Here is an 18,033-nt window from a genome sequence, read left to right on the forward strand (position 1 = left end):
GTTTCTTTGACATATTTTGTGCTTCAAATGATATATAAGACAGCACAACCAGAGGAAACTAACTGCCTTTACAAAAGTAATCCAGAGCATACCACCTACTTTTGGTTGGGTCCGTGTGTACCTTAACTGGTGACTGTCATAGTCAGAGCTAAATATTAGAAGCAATTATAGCTTTCTCTTTTTGCTTGTTCATTAGTTGAATAAGCTGCTAGAAAACTGCCATTTAGTGTAAGAGCTACTGTCTGTTACTGAACTAGCTTAAATGGTATTCAATAAATGATTAGGAATGTCATTACTGAGTGGCTATCCAAAGTCACACACATGCTAATAAAGATGCCTCCAGCATCCATAGGTCAAATGCCAAGAAACAGATCCACAATACTAGTTAGTCTGTTGTTATTCTGATGGTGTTGGGCAAGTATGACATCTAAGGTTCAAGCTCTCCCGAGAAGAGAACCACTTCTTACTGATCTACGAGACCTGGTCTCCCCCTTGATATCCAGTTGATACACATGTTCTCACCACCAGCACACACCAAGGCTTGCTTCATAAATCGTAACTGCAGTACTTCAGTATTTGCAATCTGAAAAAGGCGGTCAAGAGGAACAGGAAAAGCTCTAGATACATCATAAAGAATGAGGTGGGAAAGGATGGCAGAAGCTTCCTAGACCATGCCAAGTAGTTGATAGCTGACTCTCAGCAAAGGGAGAGTACAATGCAATAGAGATCCACCTGTCCTGAGGGAGGGAGATCCACCTGTCCTGAGGGAGGGAGATCCACCTGTCCTGAGGGAGGGAGATCCACCTGTCCGGAGGGAGGGAGGGAGGGAGGGGGAAAGCCTGGGCTTCGGGGGAAAAACCTCCAGGTCTGCCTGTCTTCAGAGGCTTGGAGAGGCTCCCTAACCAGTGGGCAGAATCACAGAAAAAAAAGACTTCTGTAGGTAGTCTGTACATGAATAGATGGAATCGGGGGAAAGTGGGGTATGTTTGATTGAGGGATAACGAGGCTGACACTGAGGACTGGGGAGGGAGTGTGCATTTGTGGGAGTAACTTTCCTGCGATGCTGTCCCTCCAGGAAAAGGGAGGTATCCAGTTGGGCCTTGGAGGCCCAGGTCCTTCCTTCTTCCTTCGCAGAATGTGCCTGTGAGTGTCCTGGGCAGCCTTGGAAGTCGGGCTACCTGCTCCCCTCCCGCTTCCCTCCCAAGCACCTCTCATGGGCTGGGACCCCAGCGGTATCGCTCTCCCTGGCGCTGCTCCTGGCTGGCCAATGCAAGAAGTCTCCAGAACTCCTCCAGGGAGCTGGCCCCCCACCAGTCCTTTGGTGAAGGGAGGTGACCACCTGGTGCAAGTATGCTGATTAGCCTGGAGCCGCGCCCTAGTCCACACTGGGGGGAGGGGCGATGCCGGTGGAGGGGCACCCCTTCCCCCAGCTGCTTGAGCCTCAGCTGGGAGACCGCTCTGGGGAAGGGATAAGGACCGAGAAGGTTCCGAGAGCTGTGGGACTGACTCCAAACAGCAGGCACCTGGCCCTTCGCGGGCTCCTCGGCGCCTCCTAAAGACCCCAATTCAGATCTGACCCTTCTCCAGCTTGTGCCCGCCCTCCGGGCCTGGCGACCGCTAGGGCAGACCGCACCCTCGAGTCCTTGCGACCCTGAGCGCCGGCCTGGGCGGGCCGCAGGGCCACGCCTGCCACTGAGCGACGCCGCTCGCTGGGCCTCCAGGCTGGGGAGCCCGGGGTCTTCCCCTCTCACGCCGGCTCCCACAATGCGCCCGCCGGGTCGTGCCACGCCTGAGAGAGGAAAAGCCCGGAGGTGGCCGTCTCCTCCTCCCCGTCTCCCTGCCCGGAGTCGGGGCTCGCTGGAACCTAGGAAAGGTCGGATTCCTCCACCCCACCCCGCCCCTTCTCCACACACACACACACACACACACACACACACACACACACACACACACACGTTTCACTCTCCTGGCCCGAGGGTGGGAGAAGGTACCCCTGGAAAACTTGATCGATTCGTCGGATGACCATTGGCGCCTAGATGTCCCTCCTCCCCAGTACTCTCCGTTTTTAAAGATATTTTCCCCACGACTTTCCCGTAAGCGAATCCAAGCAGAACCCAGGCTCCGAGGCAGCTCAGTCCCTTTTGGTAAACTTCTCAGAACGTGCCAGGTGGCCCCGAGCCTCCAAGCCCTGCAGCGCGCAGGGGGCCGCGGGCGCCCTCGCCGGGGTCCGCGCGCGGGCGGGAGGGCGGGCGGTGGGCGCGGAGACCCCCGCGGTGTGAGCGCCTCCCGGTCCGGAGAGGCTGCCCGCGACCGCGCGACCCGCGGACGGGGGTGCCTGGCCCCGCGCCGCGCTTGCCCGAAACTAGCCCCGACCACAGCTCGCCCTGCCGCCGAGGGCGCGTTAAGAAACCCAGACGGAGGAGTGGGTGAGCGGGGCAGGCGGGAGTCGGGGGAGTTTGCAGCCCGTATCTCAGGTATGAGCACTTCCCAGTGACATTGATGCAACTGCATTAGCGTTAATGGCAGCAGCCTGCTTCTCATTATTAATTGTCTTTGTGTTTGGATAAAGTCTGTAATCTTCTCAACCACACCATTAAAACAGGTTGCCTTTTCAATTAAGAACTGTCGTGAGCACAGCAGTCAATTTTCCTAATGAAGATGCATTATATTTATACATTTTTAAAAAATAATGGAAAAATCCCGGGTTTTCATCAGACGCGATCGCGGAGAGATACAAGAGAGTTTCCCTAAAATGTAGGAGGTCCTGTAGTGCATTAAACGCCAGGCTTTTAAATAAATTGAAATTTCTGCAGATGAAAGAAAAGCATGCGCATCAAATATGTTCAAACCCGCCTCGTTCCGATTTAAAAAGCAAGTACGATGAGCTCATTTTTTTTTTCAAATGCACCTAACAGATATAACAACAACAAAGTCAGTGAGTGTCTGAAATATGTCCATAAACTTTTTGGGAGATCCCTTTTAGTGTAGAGATGATCACAGGAGTGTTTGTTGAAAACGCACTGTGCACATTCAGACGCTGTGCAGCCTCTGAACAAATACCTCACTCGGCCTGGTCATTAAGGAGCAAAAATTGTCTGGGCCCGGCACCTGCAATTAGTTTTTGTTTTGTTCCTTACTTTCATTCTTCTTCTTCTTCTCTTTTAAAAAACAAATGGAAAGGCAGTGACTCTGGTAGAACTGTTTAAAATTCTATGCCTTTGTGACAGGCAACTTTTCAATTGTTGTAAAAAAATTAAAATTGCAAAATTCTGATGTTGAAGTTTCAAAAATGGTCAAAAATATTCATTCCTGAATATGAAAGTGAAAAGTTTGCATCCATGAGCAAAAATGAAGTGTGTGCTATTCATTTCCTAATCTTGGGAATTTGAGAGCTCATAGAGAAAAAGGACCTATCAAGATCTATGTTTTCTTTGTTAATAGCAATTTAAAGTTACATCTTTTGCATCTGAAATACTGTTTTAGACAAACAATTTCTTTTTCTCCTCTCTCCATTCAACGTGAATACTCCCAATGGAGCCACATTAAAGCGTTTGAGAGAAAAAAATAAGTCAAATTCTTCTAAATAGAAGAATAAAGTTCCCAACAACAGCCAGACTTTTTTTTTTTTTTGAAAAGCAACATCAGTTTTTTGTTTTGTTTTTCAGACATGATTTTTTTTTCAGGTTTTAGGTGTTATGTCTTTTAAAAAATTGACCTCTTTTTAAAAAATCAACCAGCCCCTTAAAATGATCTGTAAAGAGTGGGAAATTAGATTTTCGATTAAAACCTTATCCCATCTCGAAGGATTACTTTATATTGATTCTTAAATATGGCTACAATTGATGGGCTCTAATTAAAAATCCAAAGGAAAGGTCTGTCATGCCCATATAAAAGAAGCTTTTCATATACGGGAAATAAAGCTTGTAAAAGGTTACAAATAAAAGATTAGAGATTTATCCAAACTAGTTTAAAGCTTCACTGCGGTTTTCTTTTCTTCCCTTTTTCCTTTCTTACAAAACCATTCCCGGGTCTTTTTTCCCCCAGTTTTAAATGAAGTTTGCAAACAGCCAAGATATTGGACTGTAATGGCTGTTTTATATCAGCTCTGTAAGCTCGAGGCTGCTGCCTGCAGTAGAATTGATTTCAAGGAAACTTCAGGACCAGGAGATGAAAATTATATAAACTGACAGCTACCACCCTTCATCAATCCATCCACATTCCCGTCCACACCCTCCCAACACACACACACACACACACACACACACACACACACCCCTTACTTTGCTCTCCATCTCTCAAACTCACACATGCCCTTTCTATCCCCCACCCTAACCTTGTCTGCACACACCCTTGGTCCCCACACACTCAGGGACAGGCGCACAGCTCCCAGCTCACACTCAGCTCATACATGTCTCACAGCCCCACACCTCGCACTTGTCACACAATCTTAATCCGTTTCATTCCGGAACAACATGGTCCTCTTTTCCTCTTTTTTTTTACATTTGGAATTTGCCTCCTACTCTTTTATCAAGACAGCACAATCCTATCTTTGAAGTCATTTCTTTCCCCCTTACCCTCTTTTCTGAAGCAACTGCAATGCAGAGAATTAGCAACCCCAAGCTTAATTTATAAGTGATCTGTTGCCTGCCGTTTCTCCCCAAATTCTGCCTGTATTGCCAATCTTCAGCCCTCATTAAAAATTTAATTAGAGTTAATCTTGTCAAAGTTTTTTAATAAAGACACATCTTAAAACCTAATGAAAAATGATTTTTTTCTAAATATCGTGGCAATTCGAAGGCAATACACGATCCCCCACTGTCCACTGAATCGCTGAAATGATTGAAAATTAATCTTCATATTTCTGAAGTAAGTGTTCAGGGAGTCTGACTGGCTCCTTTCCCCCTGAGAGGCTGTGTTCTCACAGAATATGAGTTTTGTTCTTTTTAAAAAAAATTAGCCTAGAAGAACCCCTAGATCTGCTTTCTCCTCCCACTCCCCCACTCTCCCTCACACCAGCACAGTTAATAAACTTGGAGGAAAGTTTGGAATATTTTAAACTGGCTTGGCATGCAGGATGGAGAAAGTAAGGCCAGCAAGCACCAGACGGGAATCTAGATTTCAAAATAGGAATATCAGCCATTTTTTTGGAAACTGCATGCAAACTCTGACAAATAATGTGATTCTCTGTGTATTGGTTTTCTTCATTCAGCTTCTGAGTACTTATATCTCATATTCGTAGCAAGATAATTGTACTCGTGGCCGTTAAAACCATCCACTTACTAATGAAAATTATTTAAAAACACAAACAATCTACCATAAGTCAGATTCATAGAGAAAAAAAATTAAAGACACAGGATACGGGGTGGGGGGGAGTTAAACATGAGAAAACACAATGACTATATAGTTAAGTATACTGGAAGTTCAAAGACTTACTGAAAATCAAGAGTTAGACTTTTCCTCCAAAGAGCCTTTTTCTCCCACCAAGCGTCTAAGATTTTCAGTCCAACAACAGCCCAGACCCCTCCCTCCCCGCAAAGCCAGTGGCTTTTGTCCTGACCTAGAGTAGGGTTTGTGGGGACTGTACCTGAGCCCGGCTGTCTGCAATTTCCAAAATGACAAGAAGAGACTGGAAGATAAAGAGCATGTTCTTACAGGTGAAGAGCAATTTTGCAACTTTTCCAGGAGACATCCAGGAGAAAGCTTGCTTGCTAGCAACTGCTGCAGAGTCTGGGCAGAATTCCTCTAGAAAGAAAAAGAAAGTCTTTTTTTTTTTTTTCCCTTCCTGTCTGCCTCTCTCTGTCTCTAGGTTCTCTTTCTCCTCTGTCTCTGTCTCCCTCTCTCTCAGATCCAATCTTTTAAGAGCTTCAGCACATTGCTAAGCTAAAGGGAAATTCTCTTTGATAAAGCGGTGTTTCCAGCTTCTGGGTTTTAAAACCTAAATCTATATTCAAATCTGGCTGAAGGTGTGTTCTGGGATTTGCGAAAGCCTCTTAAAGGGGTAAATTTACCAAACCGTGACAAAATCATCACAATCTTACTTTAGACATCTGAAGTGGATGAGAATTTTAAAGAGACCCTTGTTTATTTAACACTGTCCATTTCCCATCCCTGGTTTATTGGCCCCGCATTTCCGCGGAGTTATTAGACGAGAGGGCAAAGGAGACGCGGGAGCCCTGCGCTCCCGGCCGCTGCCTGGGAAAAAGCCCTCCCACTCCCCTCGGCGCCAAAAGCGGCGCGTCCAGCAGAGCCCGGAGGTTTCCAGGGGGGTGCCGCTAACCCCACCATCGAAGAAGACATCGAAAACCTCTACAGCGGCCGTGAGGGGGTCCCCACGACACTGGACCCCAGAGCAGCTAGGTCTCCCAGCCTAAACACGTTCACTTACTTGGTGGAGGTCGCAAGCGCGCGTTCTGATAGTTCTCCACCCCTCCCCGCCCCCACCGACCCCAAGGCCTCCCTCCGGCCCTTCCCCTCCGCCAGACCATCCACGTCCATTTTTCTGTTTTCGTTCTTTGATGCTTGAAACATCCTTGGGATCAAACTGGGGGCAACACTTTTTTTTTTCTCCGGGTAGGAAAGAGGCTCTGGCTCAGGGGGCCAGGCTGGGTTTGCCCCCGAAAGCGCGGTGACTCCGGCCCAGCGCTCCCCTCGAGCGCCGGGCGGGCCAGACCGCCTGCGGCATTTGTCCTCCCTCCTCCCCCCCCGCCCCAAATTAAGGCCTCTGGGGGCAGCCCCCAGGTGTTTCAGCACAGTGGGGGCGGGGTGAGATAAACAGGAGGTCTGTACTCACCCCCCTCCCCCCAGCCCGGGCCCCCAGAAAGTCGCGATTCCTGGGAACACGACAGGCCACGGGTCTCTGCGGACTGGAGCGGTCTCGGAGGGCCCGGGAGGAGCCGGGCAGAGCCCGGGCCGCTCGGGGGCTCGCGGGGACGTCGAGGCCCAGAGCTCCAGAGACACCTGCGAGGCTGCGGCCGCCCAGTGCCCATCCCCGGGCCCAGCGCGAGCCGGAGCCCAGCCCGGCTGCAGAGCGCCCGCCACCTCGCGCGCACTCCCGTAATTCGTTAATTGCTGTAAATCCCAAGGACGGCCACATTTGATTACACATACAGCATAAGAACCGACAACAAAGCGACGAATTAATTACCAACTTCATTAACATAGGTCCCCCCAAATTAAAGGCAGCGAGCTGTTTCTTTGGGCCCACTTGCCATGGTGGTGGTGGCGGCGGTGGTTGGAGGGGAGAGGGTGTTTTTAGGAAGAGATTTTATTTTTCTTTTCTAGCCTGGAGAGTTGTGAGGGCAAAAAACAGTCTCTTGCTACCCCCCCTTCCCTGCCCCCTCCCCGCGCCATTCGCTGTCTCGGGCGGTGCCCTTGTCCACCCCCCAACACCCCCTCCCCCCCCAATCTGTTTCTGCTTTTCTAGGGACTCAGGCGTGTTGGAGAGCTGTAGGGTCCCGCTCTCCGGGCCGGGAAGAAAGGCTGGGCTGGGGTCGGCTCTGCCGGGATCGGGTCCCCTGGCGCCGACACTCTCCAGCCTCCCGGTTCCCAGCCCCGCCTCGGGCCGCGGGGGCTGAGTTAGCTCCAGGCCCCATCCCCGCAGGCTCTGGGCGGCGTTTGCTTGTGAACACAGACACTCTCATTCCAGAGGCGGGCCTCCCGCCCCGGGTGCCGGGTACCCGGCAGACCCCGCTCTCACACACCCGCGTCCTGACCAAGCTCCTTGGGTCTCCCCAAATCGGCCCTGGGGGTAGATTCGGGGTTCTTGTTCTTTGTAGCCCGCCTCAGGCTTCTTAAAACTCCAAAACCCGGGAGGATCCGGGAGCCCGAGTCTCCCGCTCTGGGGCCCGGGGACGTTTAGGAAGGCGTAAGGAGTGGGAGAGACACGGAGCTTTGGGACATAGTTGGTTCTTGGACTTGTCTGTCTGTCTGTAGCTTGCCTACACGCCCACGCCCCGCTCGCAGGCCTCCTTCCTTTCCCCCGGCCTGGTCTGACCCTGTTTGGGAAAGCAAAGGCGTGTTTCTAAGCTTCAGTCTGACTTGCTTTCTGCATCTGAGCCACACACACATATTGCTAAGCGCAGAATTCGATACCCCAGTTAGCCCCTACCCGCACTCTTCTCCTGCCTTTACTTCAATACTTTATCTTCCCATCTTACATTGCGTGGGTTTCCTTCCTCCCCCCCTTCCCTAAAACAAAAACAGAACAAAACAAAAGGGGTGGGGCGTGTACAAGGGAGGACGGGGAGAGGAAGAGAAGGAGGTTAGGAGAGGCCTCCTGCCCATCATTTTAATTATACAGTTAGTTCACTTGCTCTGGCCCATCATGTATCTTTTAGGCGAGCCCAGTGTCTTTCAGGAACATTCTGGTAATGTCGGAGGCCCGGATTTGTTGCCTGCTCGTCCCCCCGTGCAGCAGCGGCCTGTTTTCCTCCCCCTGTTGTGTGTTTTTATTATTTTCCCTCTGGCTTAGATGTGTCAATCATTCTCTCCCTGCCATTGGTTGGAGAGTTTGCGTCAAAAAAGTTGCCAGAGAGGCGCTTTCTCAGCAAATCTCCTTGAGAGCAGAACCGACCTCAGCTCCAACTCAGCCTCCACTGTTATTAAAAATAAAAATCGCTCGGGCAGCCCTCACCGCGTCTACTTTTGTATGTATCGCGGAGGGGCCCACGCGCGTTTCCAGCTCCAGCTACTTTCTTCGTTTTCTGTTCTTAAAATTTTATTTTTCGTTGTGCTTGACTTTTCGTGGAAAGGTGAAGACTGCGAGGTTTATAACTCAATACTCTTGATTTCTTTTAGGCTGGCTGGCTACTTGGGATTTTGAAGGATAATTTGATTTTTTTTTTTCTAACCTCCCATGCGGCTGTAAGGTAAGTGCCCATCTGTGTAGTCTGTCTGTATCTAGAAGTCCCTCTGTCCACCATCACCCCCAGGCCTCCAATAGGCCGACCGATGCATCTCCGCGGACGTGGATTTCTGCTAAAGGCTGGTGCAGTTTGTCCCTTGTCCGTGTTGAGGTGTAATAACGACCATTGAGAAAAAATGTAGGACCTGGCGGCGGGGGCAGGAGTAGGAGGCAGGGAGGGAGCGCGCTCCTGGGCTCTCCGCTTCCGCAAAACGTCGTGGAAACCCTGTGAGTCTACCGTGGGGTGTTTTTTTTTTTTGGGGGGGGAGGGTGTTGTTTGTGGTTCTGTTTTATGTCTACGCCCATTCTGGGCTTCTCCCTGCGACCTTTGCGTTTTGGCCCTCGGCTGTGGTTTGGGTCGTTCGGGTGGATCAGAACGAAGGGCGTTTTCAGAGCCTGAGACAAAAAGATGCATCTGGAGCTAGAGGGACGGATAGGAACAACAAGAGTCATAACACGGGCACCTCCCGGGGCCGGCGCCCCCAAAGCCCACTGGCTCGCGGGTCCCCGGGCGCGGACAGCCTCCGGTCCAGCCCTAACGCAGAAGGAGAGCCAAGAGGGTAACCGAGGAGACGGGAGCGCCGGCGGCTCCGGTCGGCCCCCTCTTCCCGGCCTAAAGCAGCTAGCAGCTCACCAAGCTTCGCTCCCCGTGTCCAGCCTCTTCCAAAGCTTCCAGGTCTCTCTCTCTCTCTGTCTCTGTCTCCCTCTCTCTGTCTCTCTGCCTCTCTCTCTCTCTCTCAACACCTCCCCTCCCCCGATCAACCTCCCCCCCCCCTCTTGGGACTGCAATATCCCCTCCCCCCGTGGTGGTTGTGGTCCCAGACCCAGTCACTAGGCCAGGCGAGCATCTGAGAGTCGTTTCACTGCTTGACTTTGCCGGCGACGGTCCTGGGTGCCTCCGCGCAGCCCTCCGCGCGCACCTGGGGCGGGCAAAGTGGCGCCGAGCGGCCCCTGCTCCGCCCCCAGCCGCGGCGGGACCCGGGACGGGAGTCCTTCCGTGGGCAGGCGGCCCCTCGGCGGCTCGCGGACCCGGGCAGCGGCGGGCTGGCTGGCGCGCTGGCTCGCACCCCTCCCGGGCTGGGCGACAACGGGCTGTCGCGGGCCCGGGCTGGGGTGGAGGGGTGCGCTGCGGCCCGGCCTCCCGCTCGGGTTCTGCCCCGGGAGAACCTTCAGAAAGTCTCAGCCGTCACCCGGCCTCGGCAACGTGTCGCAAGGCAACGTCTTCGGTGCTGATGCGTTCAAGTGACTCTTGAACGCCTGGTCCGATTTCAGGCCAGATTTTTTGAAACCCAAGTTCCCCATCAGACTTCCGAGTTGGCTTTTTCCCTTCCTTTACGGTGGGGTGAGGGAAGCAGGGCCTGGCGCGGCGGATTACTTGGGGAGGGGACGGAAGTCGCCCTCGGACGTGCTGCCCGCCACCCTAGGGCTGCATTGCAGCTGCGGGTTTCTGTGCGCACCTCGGGACGCGTTCCAGCCTCCGGAGTCTTAGCGCCGGAGAGGAGTTGGCGAGGAGACCCCTCCCCCAAGGAGGGAGCCGCCCGGACCTCTCCACGCGCGCTAGCCCCCGGCTTTCTCCTCGCCATAATTAATAGCCAAGGCCAACCCTTCTGGCACGTTCCTGCCCCCTCCCTCGCGGGTGGCAGCGTGGCTTGATCCCCGGAGGCCAGAAACTTTCACTCGAGTTCGCAGGAGAGAGGCCGCGCCGGCTGCTGCCGCGGTGCGCCCACCTCTCCGCGCTCCCTCTCTCCGCGCTGTCCGCCCAGCCGCAGGCCAGCCGCCAGCCCGCGGAGTTTTGTTTCCTTTCCATCATGCAGAAAATTAATCAGCCCGGGCGCGGAGCGGAGCTGAGCACGGCGGCCTGTAATTAAGGGACGTGTGCCCCTCGGATTATCTCGTTAGTTTATCAAGAAAACATTTATTATAATTAATTCTCGGACGGGGTAATTATTATTGAGCGAGGACACAGCAACTGGTAGATAGGCTCCTTGGAAGAAAACACACACACACACACACACACACACACACACACACACACACACACACACACCAAGGCGGTAAGGGGGGAGGGAGGGAGGGAGGGAGCGGGGAGCGACAGATTGCACGAATTGACCGTTAGATATAAGGCGGCGCGGGCCGAGGCGGGCAGTGGAGCCGGACCTGGGGCTGCGAGGCTGCCGGGCTGCGGGGCTGGCAGCGGCGGGGACGCCCGAGTCACTGGCCGACCGGCTGCGGGAACTTGCCGCGCGTCCGCCGCCCGCTTCTTCTAGCGTAGGATTCTCCAGGGGCCACTTCCCGAGCAGTCGTTTTGCGGCTTATATTCTTGAAAAGGTATTTCTGTTTTCTTCCCAGGCTCCGCTTAGAGAGGAAGGGAGGAAGGAGCGCGGGCAGGGCTTTGGAAGTTGGGTGGAATGGCCCACGGGCCTCTCTCCTTTGGGAGCGGATAGGATACCAAGGCCGGCTGGTGAGAGTTCCCCATAGTTTTGCTTTTGGAGTACTTTCTTCTAAAGATGAGTCCAGTAATGATAAGGGGGAACAGTCTACCCGAGGATTTTAGCCCTGTTGCGGTGGTAAGGGCAAAGGAGCACCAAAAAGGATCGCTGTCCCGCCGCTTTCGGTCTGCTACCACCTTTAATATTGAAATGTGCTGCTTGAATGTAGGATGTGTCGGGCGTTTCTAATTGGGCGAGAGCTCTGCATGTAAGGACGGACACTTCCATGTTTATCATGTGCACCGGGTAGGATTTTAGTTTTTTTTCTCTAGTAGTTCAGAACTTGCCAATGTGGTGAGATTGCGTTAAACAAGAAAGAACTCCAGCTTAGAGGCGATTTAAACAAATGACTGTGTTTTAAAGCAATATTGTTTCCACCGCTTCCAAATAAGTGTCTTAAAAAGAAACGAGACTAGAAAACATCAAGTCTTTGTTGTAGGACCCACTAAATTAGTATTCCTGATGAGATCATACAAATGCCCCCAAGAAGGACATTTATAAAAAATTATATTAAATTAGGTCCGAGGGTGGAAAGAATAACTTTTGTGCTATGAATTTAAGTCGGGAAGAAGTGAAAACGAAAAAGGAAAAAAAAAAAAGATAAATCGGGATGAACTTGCAGTAACCTCGTCCCATTTGTGAAACTTCGTGTCTCTACCTTTTAAGCAATCTAAAGACGAAAGCCCATAATCATTAAAAATGCAGTAGGACCTTTGTAAAAGTAAGAAGGAACTTCTCCTAACCTTGTATCCGCCATTTTGGAGCAAACTCTCAGAGTGTCAAAGTTGCAAAGTAGAGATCCTTGCAGGAGAAATGCCATCTCTTAGGGAAATAAAAAGCCAGACTTGCCAGCTGCCGGCCTACATTCACGTCCATTTGGGATCCCTTGGCTTGGGGGGGGGGGGGGGTGAGAGACAGTCAGCTGAAGAAAGTAAATAACTTCCTTTCTTTTCTCCCCCTGAGCTCTTTTTCTTGTGGGATTGTAGGAAACTTGAACGGTAGGGAGAAATTACACTAGTTTCACAACTTTGGGTGTTTGTGTATCTTACTTTCTTCAAAACGAAAATGTTCAAAAGGCAGCTAGAGTTAACAGGAAACTGCTGGAGCTGCTGAAGACCCAAATGTCCGAAAATTTGCCTCCCGCAGGACCTGCAGCCTCCACACATCAAAATCAACATGGAAGCAGCTTGCACTGCAAACCGGCACCCTTTCTCCTTGCAGATGTGGGGCCTCTCATTCTCTGGTTGGCGGGATTCTAACTTTACTTCAGAATTTCTAGCAAACCCTGTGCCGGTCTTGAAGAATTTTTTTTTTTTTTGCACTATGATTACATATTTGATGGGTGTCTATTAAAAGTTCGATTTTTGTTTATTTAGCTTTGGTTCTTTATACATATTATAATCAAGGTTCTCCAGAACCCTAATAAATCTGTTACTTGCCTCAAAATCTAATTACCCAGGCTACTAATTAGGTGAAAATGATGACTGGAAATGACTTTAAATGTGGAATAATAGTGGTTAAGCAGTTTTCTCAAGTTTGTCGATTAGCAAGTTGACATTTTAGATGTTAAATGCACTGATATTTTAGGTTAGAAGCTGTTGCAAGTGGTGAAAAAGCTAAGATAATTAAAATCAGCCTTGGAAAGGCAACAGTCTGGGGAGGTAGATTTCTTGAATTGTTTCTTTGTTTCTCACCAATGGGCTTTGTTATCAGCATTATTTATTTAGCCGAAGAGTTCTTTGTCTCTGCAAATGGCCCCAATCAAGTTTTGTTTGAGACAATTAGCTAGTGCCAGCCAATGAGTCCTATGCAAATGCAGGGATAGGAATGCAATGTGTGCATTTGAAGGCGTGGGGTTTTGTTCTTCGGGGCAGGCTGATGGTAATTGCTTTCTTCGGGTACTTTTTTTTAAGTTTAGGGTGGGGGTGGGGAAGACAGGTTTATCAGGTCTCCATCCCTTCTAGTTTCACAGCAGCTTGGGGGGTTGGGTAGGTGGGGAGGAGGGTCTGCAAGCTCTTTAAAAGCCTCTGCCCTGAGTAGCCCGGGCTCTTTTTAAGTTAGTGGTGAAACGTGGAAGAGCTGCTGCCTGCGAAGCAGTAAACCAGCACCTCTTGTTTGTTTGTTTGCTTTGCCCTTAGTTCCACCACTCCAAACCCACCCGCCAAGGACCCTGAATCTGTCCACCCCCGGCGACGCAGGACCTTCCGGCTGGGTCCCCCCGGTTTGGGCTGACTTTGCGCCTCCTAACAACCTTAGCATGATGTCTTATCTTAAGCAACCGCCTTACCCAGTCAATGGACTGAGTCTGACCACTTCGGGCATGGACTTGCTGCACCCCTCGGTGGGCTACCCGGGTAAGTGAACCCCCGCGACACGCCTGCCCCGCGGGGACGTGACACCCTTCACCCCCGGGGGCACCGGGCTGGTGGTGATGCTGCCCTAGCTCCAGGCCCAATCCCAACTGGGTTTTCCTTCGGGAAGCAGCTCAGAGCCCCTGGACCGGGGCTGGCGGGGAGCGAGTACACAAAATCACATCGCCGGTTCTTTGGGTGAATAGGGGACGCATACTGAGTGGGGCGAGGAAGGTCTCTACCCTGGTCATTTGGGGACGACAGGCCCCTGCCATAGCTCGAAGCGCAGTTCCTCGGAAGCACCCTCAGCCTCTCCCACGGGCTCTCGCCGCCCCACCTGGGCTTCCGCTCGGCCCTCCAGGCGCTGCGCTAATCCCGCAAGGTGTGACTGAGCGCGGGTGCTTCCTTCCCCAGCAGACTTTTTTTTTTTTTTAAGTCCTCACAGAAGGAGGAGGAAATGTGCCCCCATTTTAAAGGTGGGGGAACAAAGGCCCTTGGATCTCCAGTAGGATCGACATTCGCCCCACCAATCCGAGCTGGGGGCCCCCGGGGATCTCTGACTCCCCGGAATGGTTTTTTTGTGTGTGTTGTGTTTTCGGGGTTGATTTTGGAGGCTTTTTGTGTTTTGTTTTGTTTTTTTTTTTTGTCTTCCTTTATTTCATTCGTTTTGTTAGCTTTCGAAGGGACCCTCTGGCTGGAGAGATCGCCGACGTCAGGCGGCCTGGGGGCTCCCCTGCTCGGGGCGCTGTGCGTCCCGAGACCCCCAGTGCGCGCTGGTGGGGCCCAGGCCGCCGAGCGGGGTGGGGCAGACGCTGTCGGCTCCGGTTGGACGGCTGGGAGGACCAGGGGAGGGCCGCGGAGTCCGGGTGGGGGTGCAGGAGTGGGGGTGGGGGGAGTTGGAGCACCCGCAGAGACCCCTGTGACTGAGAAACTGCTCCCCCACCCTAAAGGGCCCTGGGCTTCTTGTCCCGCAGCCACCCCCCGGAAACAGCGCCGGGAGAGGACGACGTTCACCCGGGCGCAGCTAGACGTGCTGGAAGCGCTGTTTGCTAAGACCCGGTACCCAGACATCTTCATGCGGGAGGAGGTGGCACTGAAAATCAACTTGCCTGAGTCCAGGGTGCAGGTAGGGCAGCTGTAGACAGCCCTACCCTTCCGAACCGTGCCACCCCTCCCCCAGCACGGGGTGCGCAGAGGGCTCAGGCGAGTCCCATGTGTTTGAGATGGCCCAGGGAAGGCTTGAAGCTAAACCTTCCTCAGGAGGCCAGCAAACTCGCCTAAGGCCCTGGGGTGCCTGGTTTCTCCTAGGGCTCCTTTTTGTCCCTCCACCCCCATTCAGTCCGACCAGCAAGGGTCTTCCGCTCAGGTTGCAAAGTAAGACTGGTGGTCTAGCTTCAGGGAGGAAGCACGGCCCTAGAAGTCTTGGGTACCTGGCCTACAGAGGCCCAGCCTTGGCGGCAGAAGGCAAGTACTGTCACACAATATTTTAGTACTTCCCTTCCCCTATGTACAAAGCTGCCCCCATTCTCTCATTCACTTTTAAGGGTGAAAGAAGCTTAGCTCCCGGGTAGTCCCAGTATTTTTACAGATGAAGAAACCGTAGATGATTTGCTCGAGGTCACCCGTCGGCTGGTGGTAGAGCTAGGCTGTGGGATCAGCTGGCGCTCTGAAATTATGCAAGAGTGTTTTCTTTGACTTTTTAGGGATTGAACAGAATTTGCTAGCTCTGAGCCATTTAGCAGATACAATATCAGCATAATATCCCTGGTGACCCCTCCCCCCTTCCCTGAGGCCCCCCTTAACTTGACCTTAAGCTGGAGAGGGAAAGTAAAGTTTAACTTTCCTGGAACTCAGGTCCCATACAGAGTTCTGCCAGAATGATTAGCACCTAAACTTAACATATACACCAGAGACTCCCCGTCAGCTGGGACACACCAGAGTGAACTGCAAACCAGGAAAGAGGCTCTTTCAAAATGGGATGGAAGAACTTGTTAGGCTTCAACAAAAGTCGTCACTAAAAGAAAATAAACGACTTGAATGGTTGGCGATGCTTCACTCAGCCTTGGTAGCATCATTTTGACCACAGAACACTCACATGGAGAGTTCATCGAAGAGGGCAGCTAAGGACATGTTGCCCAGAAAATGCTGGTAGTTTCTCTGATAAGCCCCCTCCCACACTAAACACAGCTCCTTCATTATGGAACGTGGACAGTGCTGGTAAAAAGAATTGCCTGAGTTGCAGGCAGAGGCTGAAGTTGACAAGCCCATGAGCATAGTACAGGAAACTGAATCTAGGTGCTGATGGCACTACCCGGAAGGCACAGATTCTAATCTCAAACTTGAGACTAGTGGGGAAGTCTGTCCTTGAGCTCAAAGCAGAGCACCTAGGGGACACGCCACTTAACAGAAAGAAGGTTTGGCCCAATAGTGGCTTTCAGACCCCCTTCCTCACTTCTCCTTGGAGCTTTCTTCTGTAAGTGAGACTTTCTAGGAGAGACAAAAAGTAGAGGGATGAAACCAACCTCCACATTAGCAATTGCTCCCTAGAAGATGGACTGTAAACTGTTTGAATTTACACTGTTCTTGTTGGCATGTAACAACAGAATTGTTTGCACTCCCTTGTGTTTTTCTCCAAAAGACATAAATACATTCTATCCCATTGTGAGAGAGTCCCAAAATACAGCTGGGCCTGTGTATGTGTGTGTATTCGAGGTGAAGCAACATAGAGAAGTGAGGTGGAGAATTGTTAGCCATACGATTGGTCTTAAGTTTTATTCTAGGTTGGGAGTAAAGCAGAGTCCAATGCTTTTAGACAGAGCCTCCCCAACATTTTTTACAACTGTAGGAGCATATATAGGAGAGTACTATATAATGGGCTTTCAGTGGCAGGAGAGTTTGTCAGCTCATCTGTCCATGTAGGAGAGATTATATAACCTGGGAGCTACCCTTGTTCTTAAGGAGTTGTTGAAACCACATTAAAGAAGTTTCTTTCCCTTTCAAGGTATGGTTTAAGAATCGAAGAGCTAAGTGCCGCCAACAGCAGCAGCAACAACAGAATGGAGGTCAGAACAAAGTGAGGCCTGCCAAAAAGAAGACATCTCCGGCTCGGGAAGTGAGTTCAGAGAGTGGAACGAGTGGCCAATTCACTCCCCCCTCTAGCACCTCAGTCCCGGCCATTTCCAGCAGCAGTGCTCCTGTGTCTATCTGGAGCCCAGCCTCCATCTCCCCACTGTCAGATCCCTTGTCCACCTCCTCCTCCTGCATGCAGAGGTCCTATCCCATGACCTATACTCAGGCGTCAGGTTATAGTCAAGGATATGCTGGCTCAACTTCCTACTTCGGGGGCATGGACTGTGGATCTTACTTGACCCCTATGCATCACCAGCTTCCCGGACCAGGGGCCACACTCAGCCCTATGGGTACCAATGCAGTTACCAGCCATCTCAATCAGTCCCCAGCTTCTCTCTCCACCCAGGGATACGGAGCTTCAAGCTTGGGTTTTAACTCAACCACTGATTGCTTGGATTATAAGGACCAAACTGCCTCCTGGAAGCTTAACTTCAATGCTGACTGCTTGGATTATAAAGATCAGACATCCTCGTGGAAATTCCAGGTTTTGTGAAGACCTGTAGAACCTCTTTTTGTGGGTGATTTTTAAATATACCAGGCTGGACATTCCAGTTTTAGCCAGGCATTGGTTAAAAGAGTTAGATGGGATGATACTCAGACTCATCTTCTGATCAATGTTTCAGGAGGCATAGAAGGAAAAATGAAGGTCCTTAGAGGGACCCACCAACCAGCAACCTGAAATGGACAAACCAATCTACTTAAGATCCTGTCATAGTTTTAGATCATTGGTTTTCCCGATTCTCAAAGTGATCAAAAGCATTCTAGCCATGTGCAACCAAACACCACCAAAAATAAGCAAAACGAAATTGTGAGGTAAAGGAGGGGAGGACATAGCCTTCTTAAGCAGAGGTGTTCCAATGTTTTAGCCAATCCTTGGTTGAATCTTAGGAATGGACAGTGTCTCAAGCTCACTCACGTTTCATGACCAACTGTTAGTTGGCACTGAAAACCTTTTCAGGGCTGTGTGAATTGTGCGACTGATTGTCCTAGATGCACTACTTTATTTAAAAAATAATGTTCATAAGGAGTCAATATGTAGTTTAAGAGACAATCAGTGTGTGTCTTATATAAATGGTACATCTGTGGTTTTTAATCTGTGCTAGACTTCAAAACTGTGATCTCCTGTTATTGTATGCAACCTTGAACTCCACCTCTGCAGGGG

General features: G+C 51.1%; 1 protein-coding gene across 2 annotated transcripts; it reads left to right on the top strand.

Annotated features, from left to right (window-relative positions):
* Positions 1–13,648: 13,648 nt before the first annotated feature.
* OTX2 (orthodenticle homeobox 2) lies at positions 13,649–17,364 on the top strand. Of its 2 annotated transcripts, none has more exons than XM_008139010.3 (3): positions 13,649–13,745; positions 14,693–14,868; positions 16,744–17,364. In XM_008139010.3, exons 1-3 carry the CDS (start codon positions 13,649–13,651, stop codon positions 17,362–17,364), a joined length of 894 nt encoding a protein of 297 aa, XP_008137232.1. The 2 variants fall into 2 exon arrangements, with proteins under 2 accessions (XP_008137232.1, XP_027997481.1); XM_028141680.2 differs by having other exon boundaries at positions 14,717–14,868.
* The last annotated feature ends 669 nt before the right edge of the window (positions 17,365–18,033 follow it).

Source organism: Eptesicus fuscus, chromosome 5 (genome assembly GCF_027574615.1).
Source record: "Eptesicus fuscus isolate TK198812 chromosome 5, DD_ASM_mEF_20220401, whole genome shotgun sequence".
NCBI lineage: Eukaryota > Metazoa > Chordata > Mammalia > Chiroptera > Vespertilionidae > Eptesicus > Eptesicus fuscus.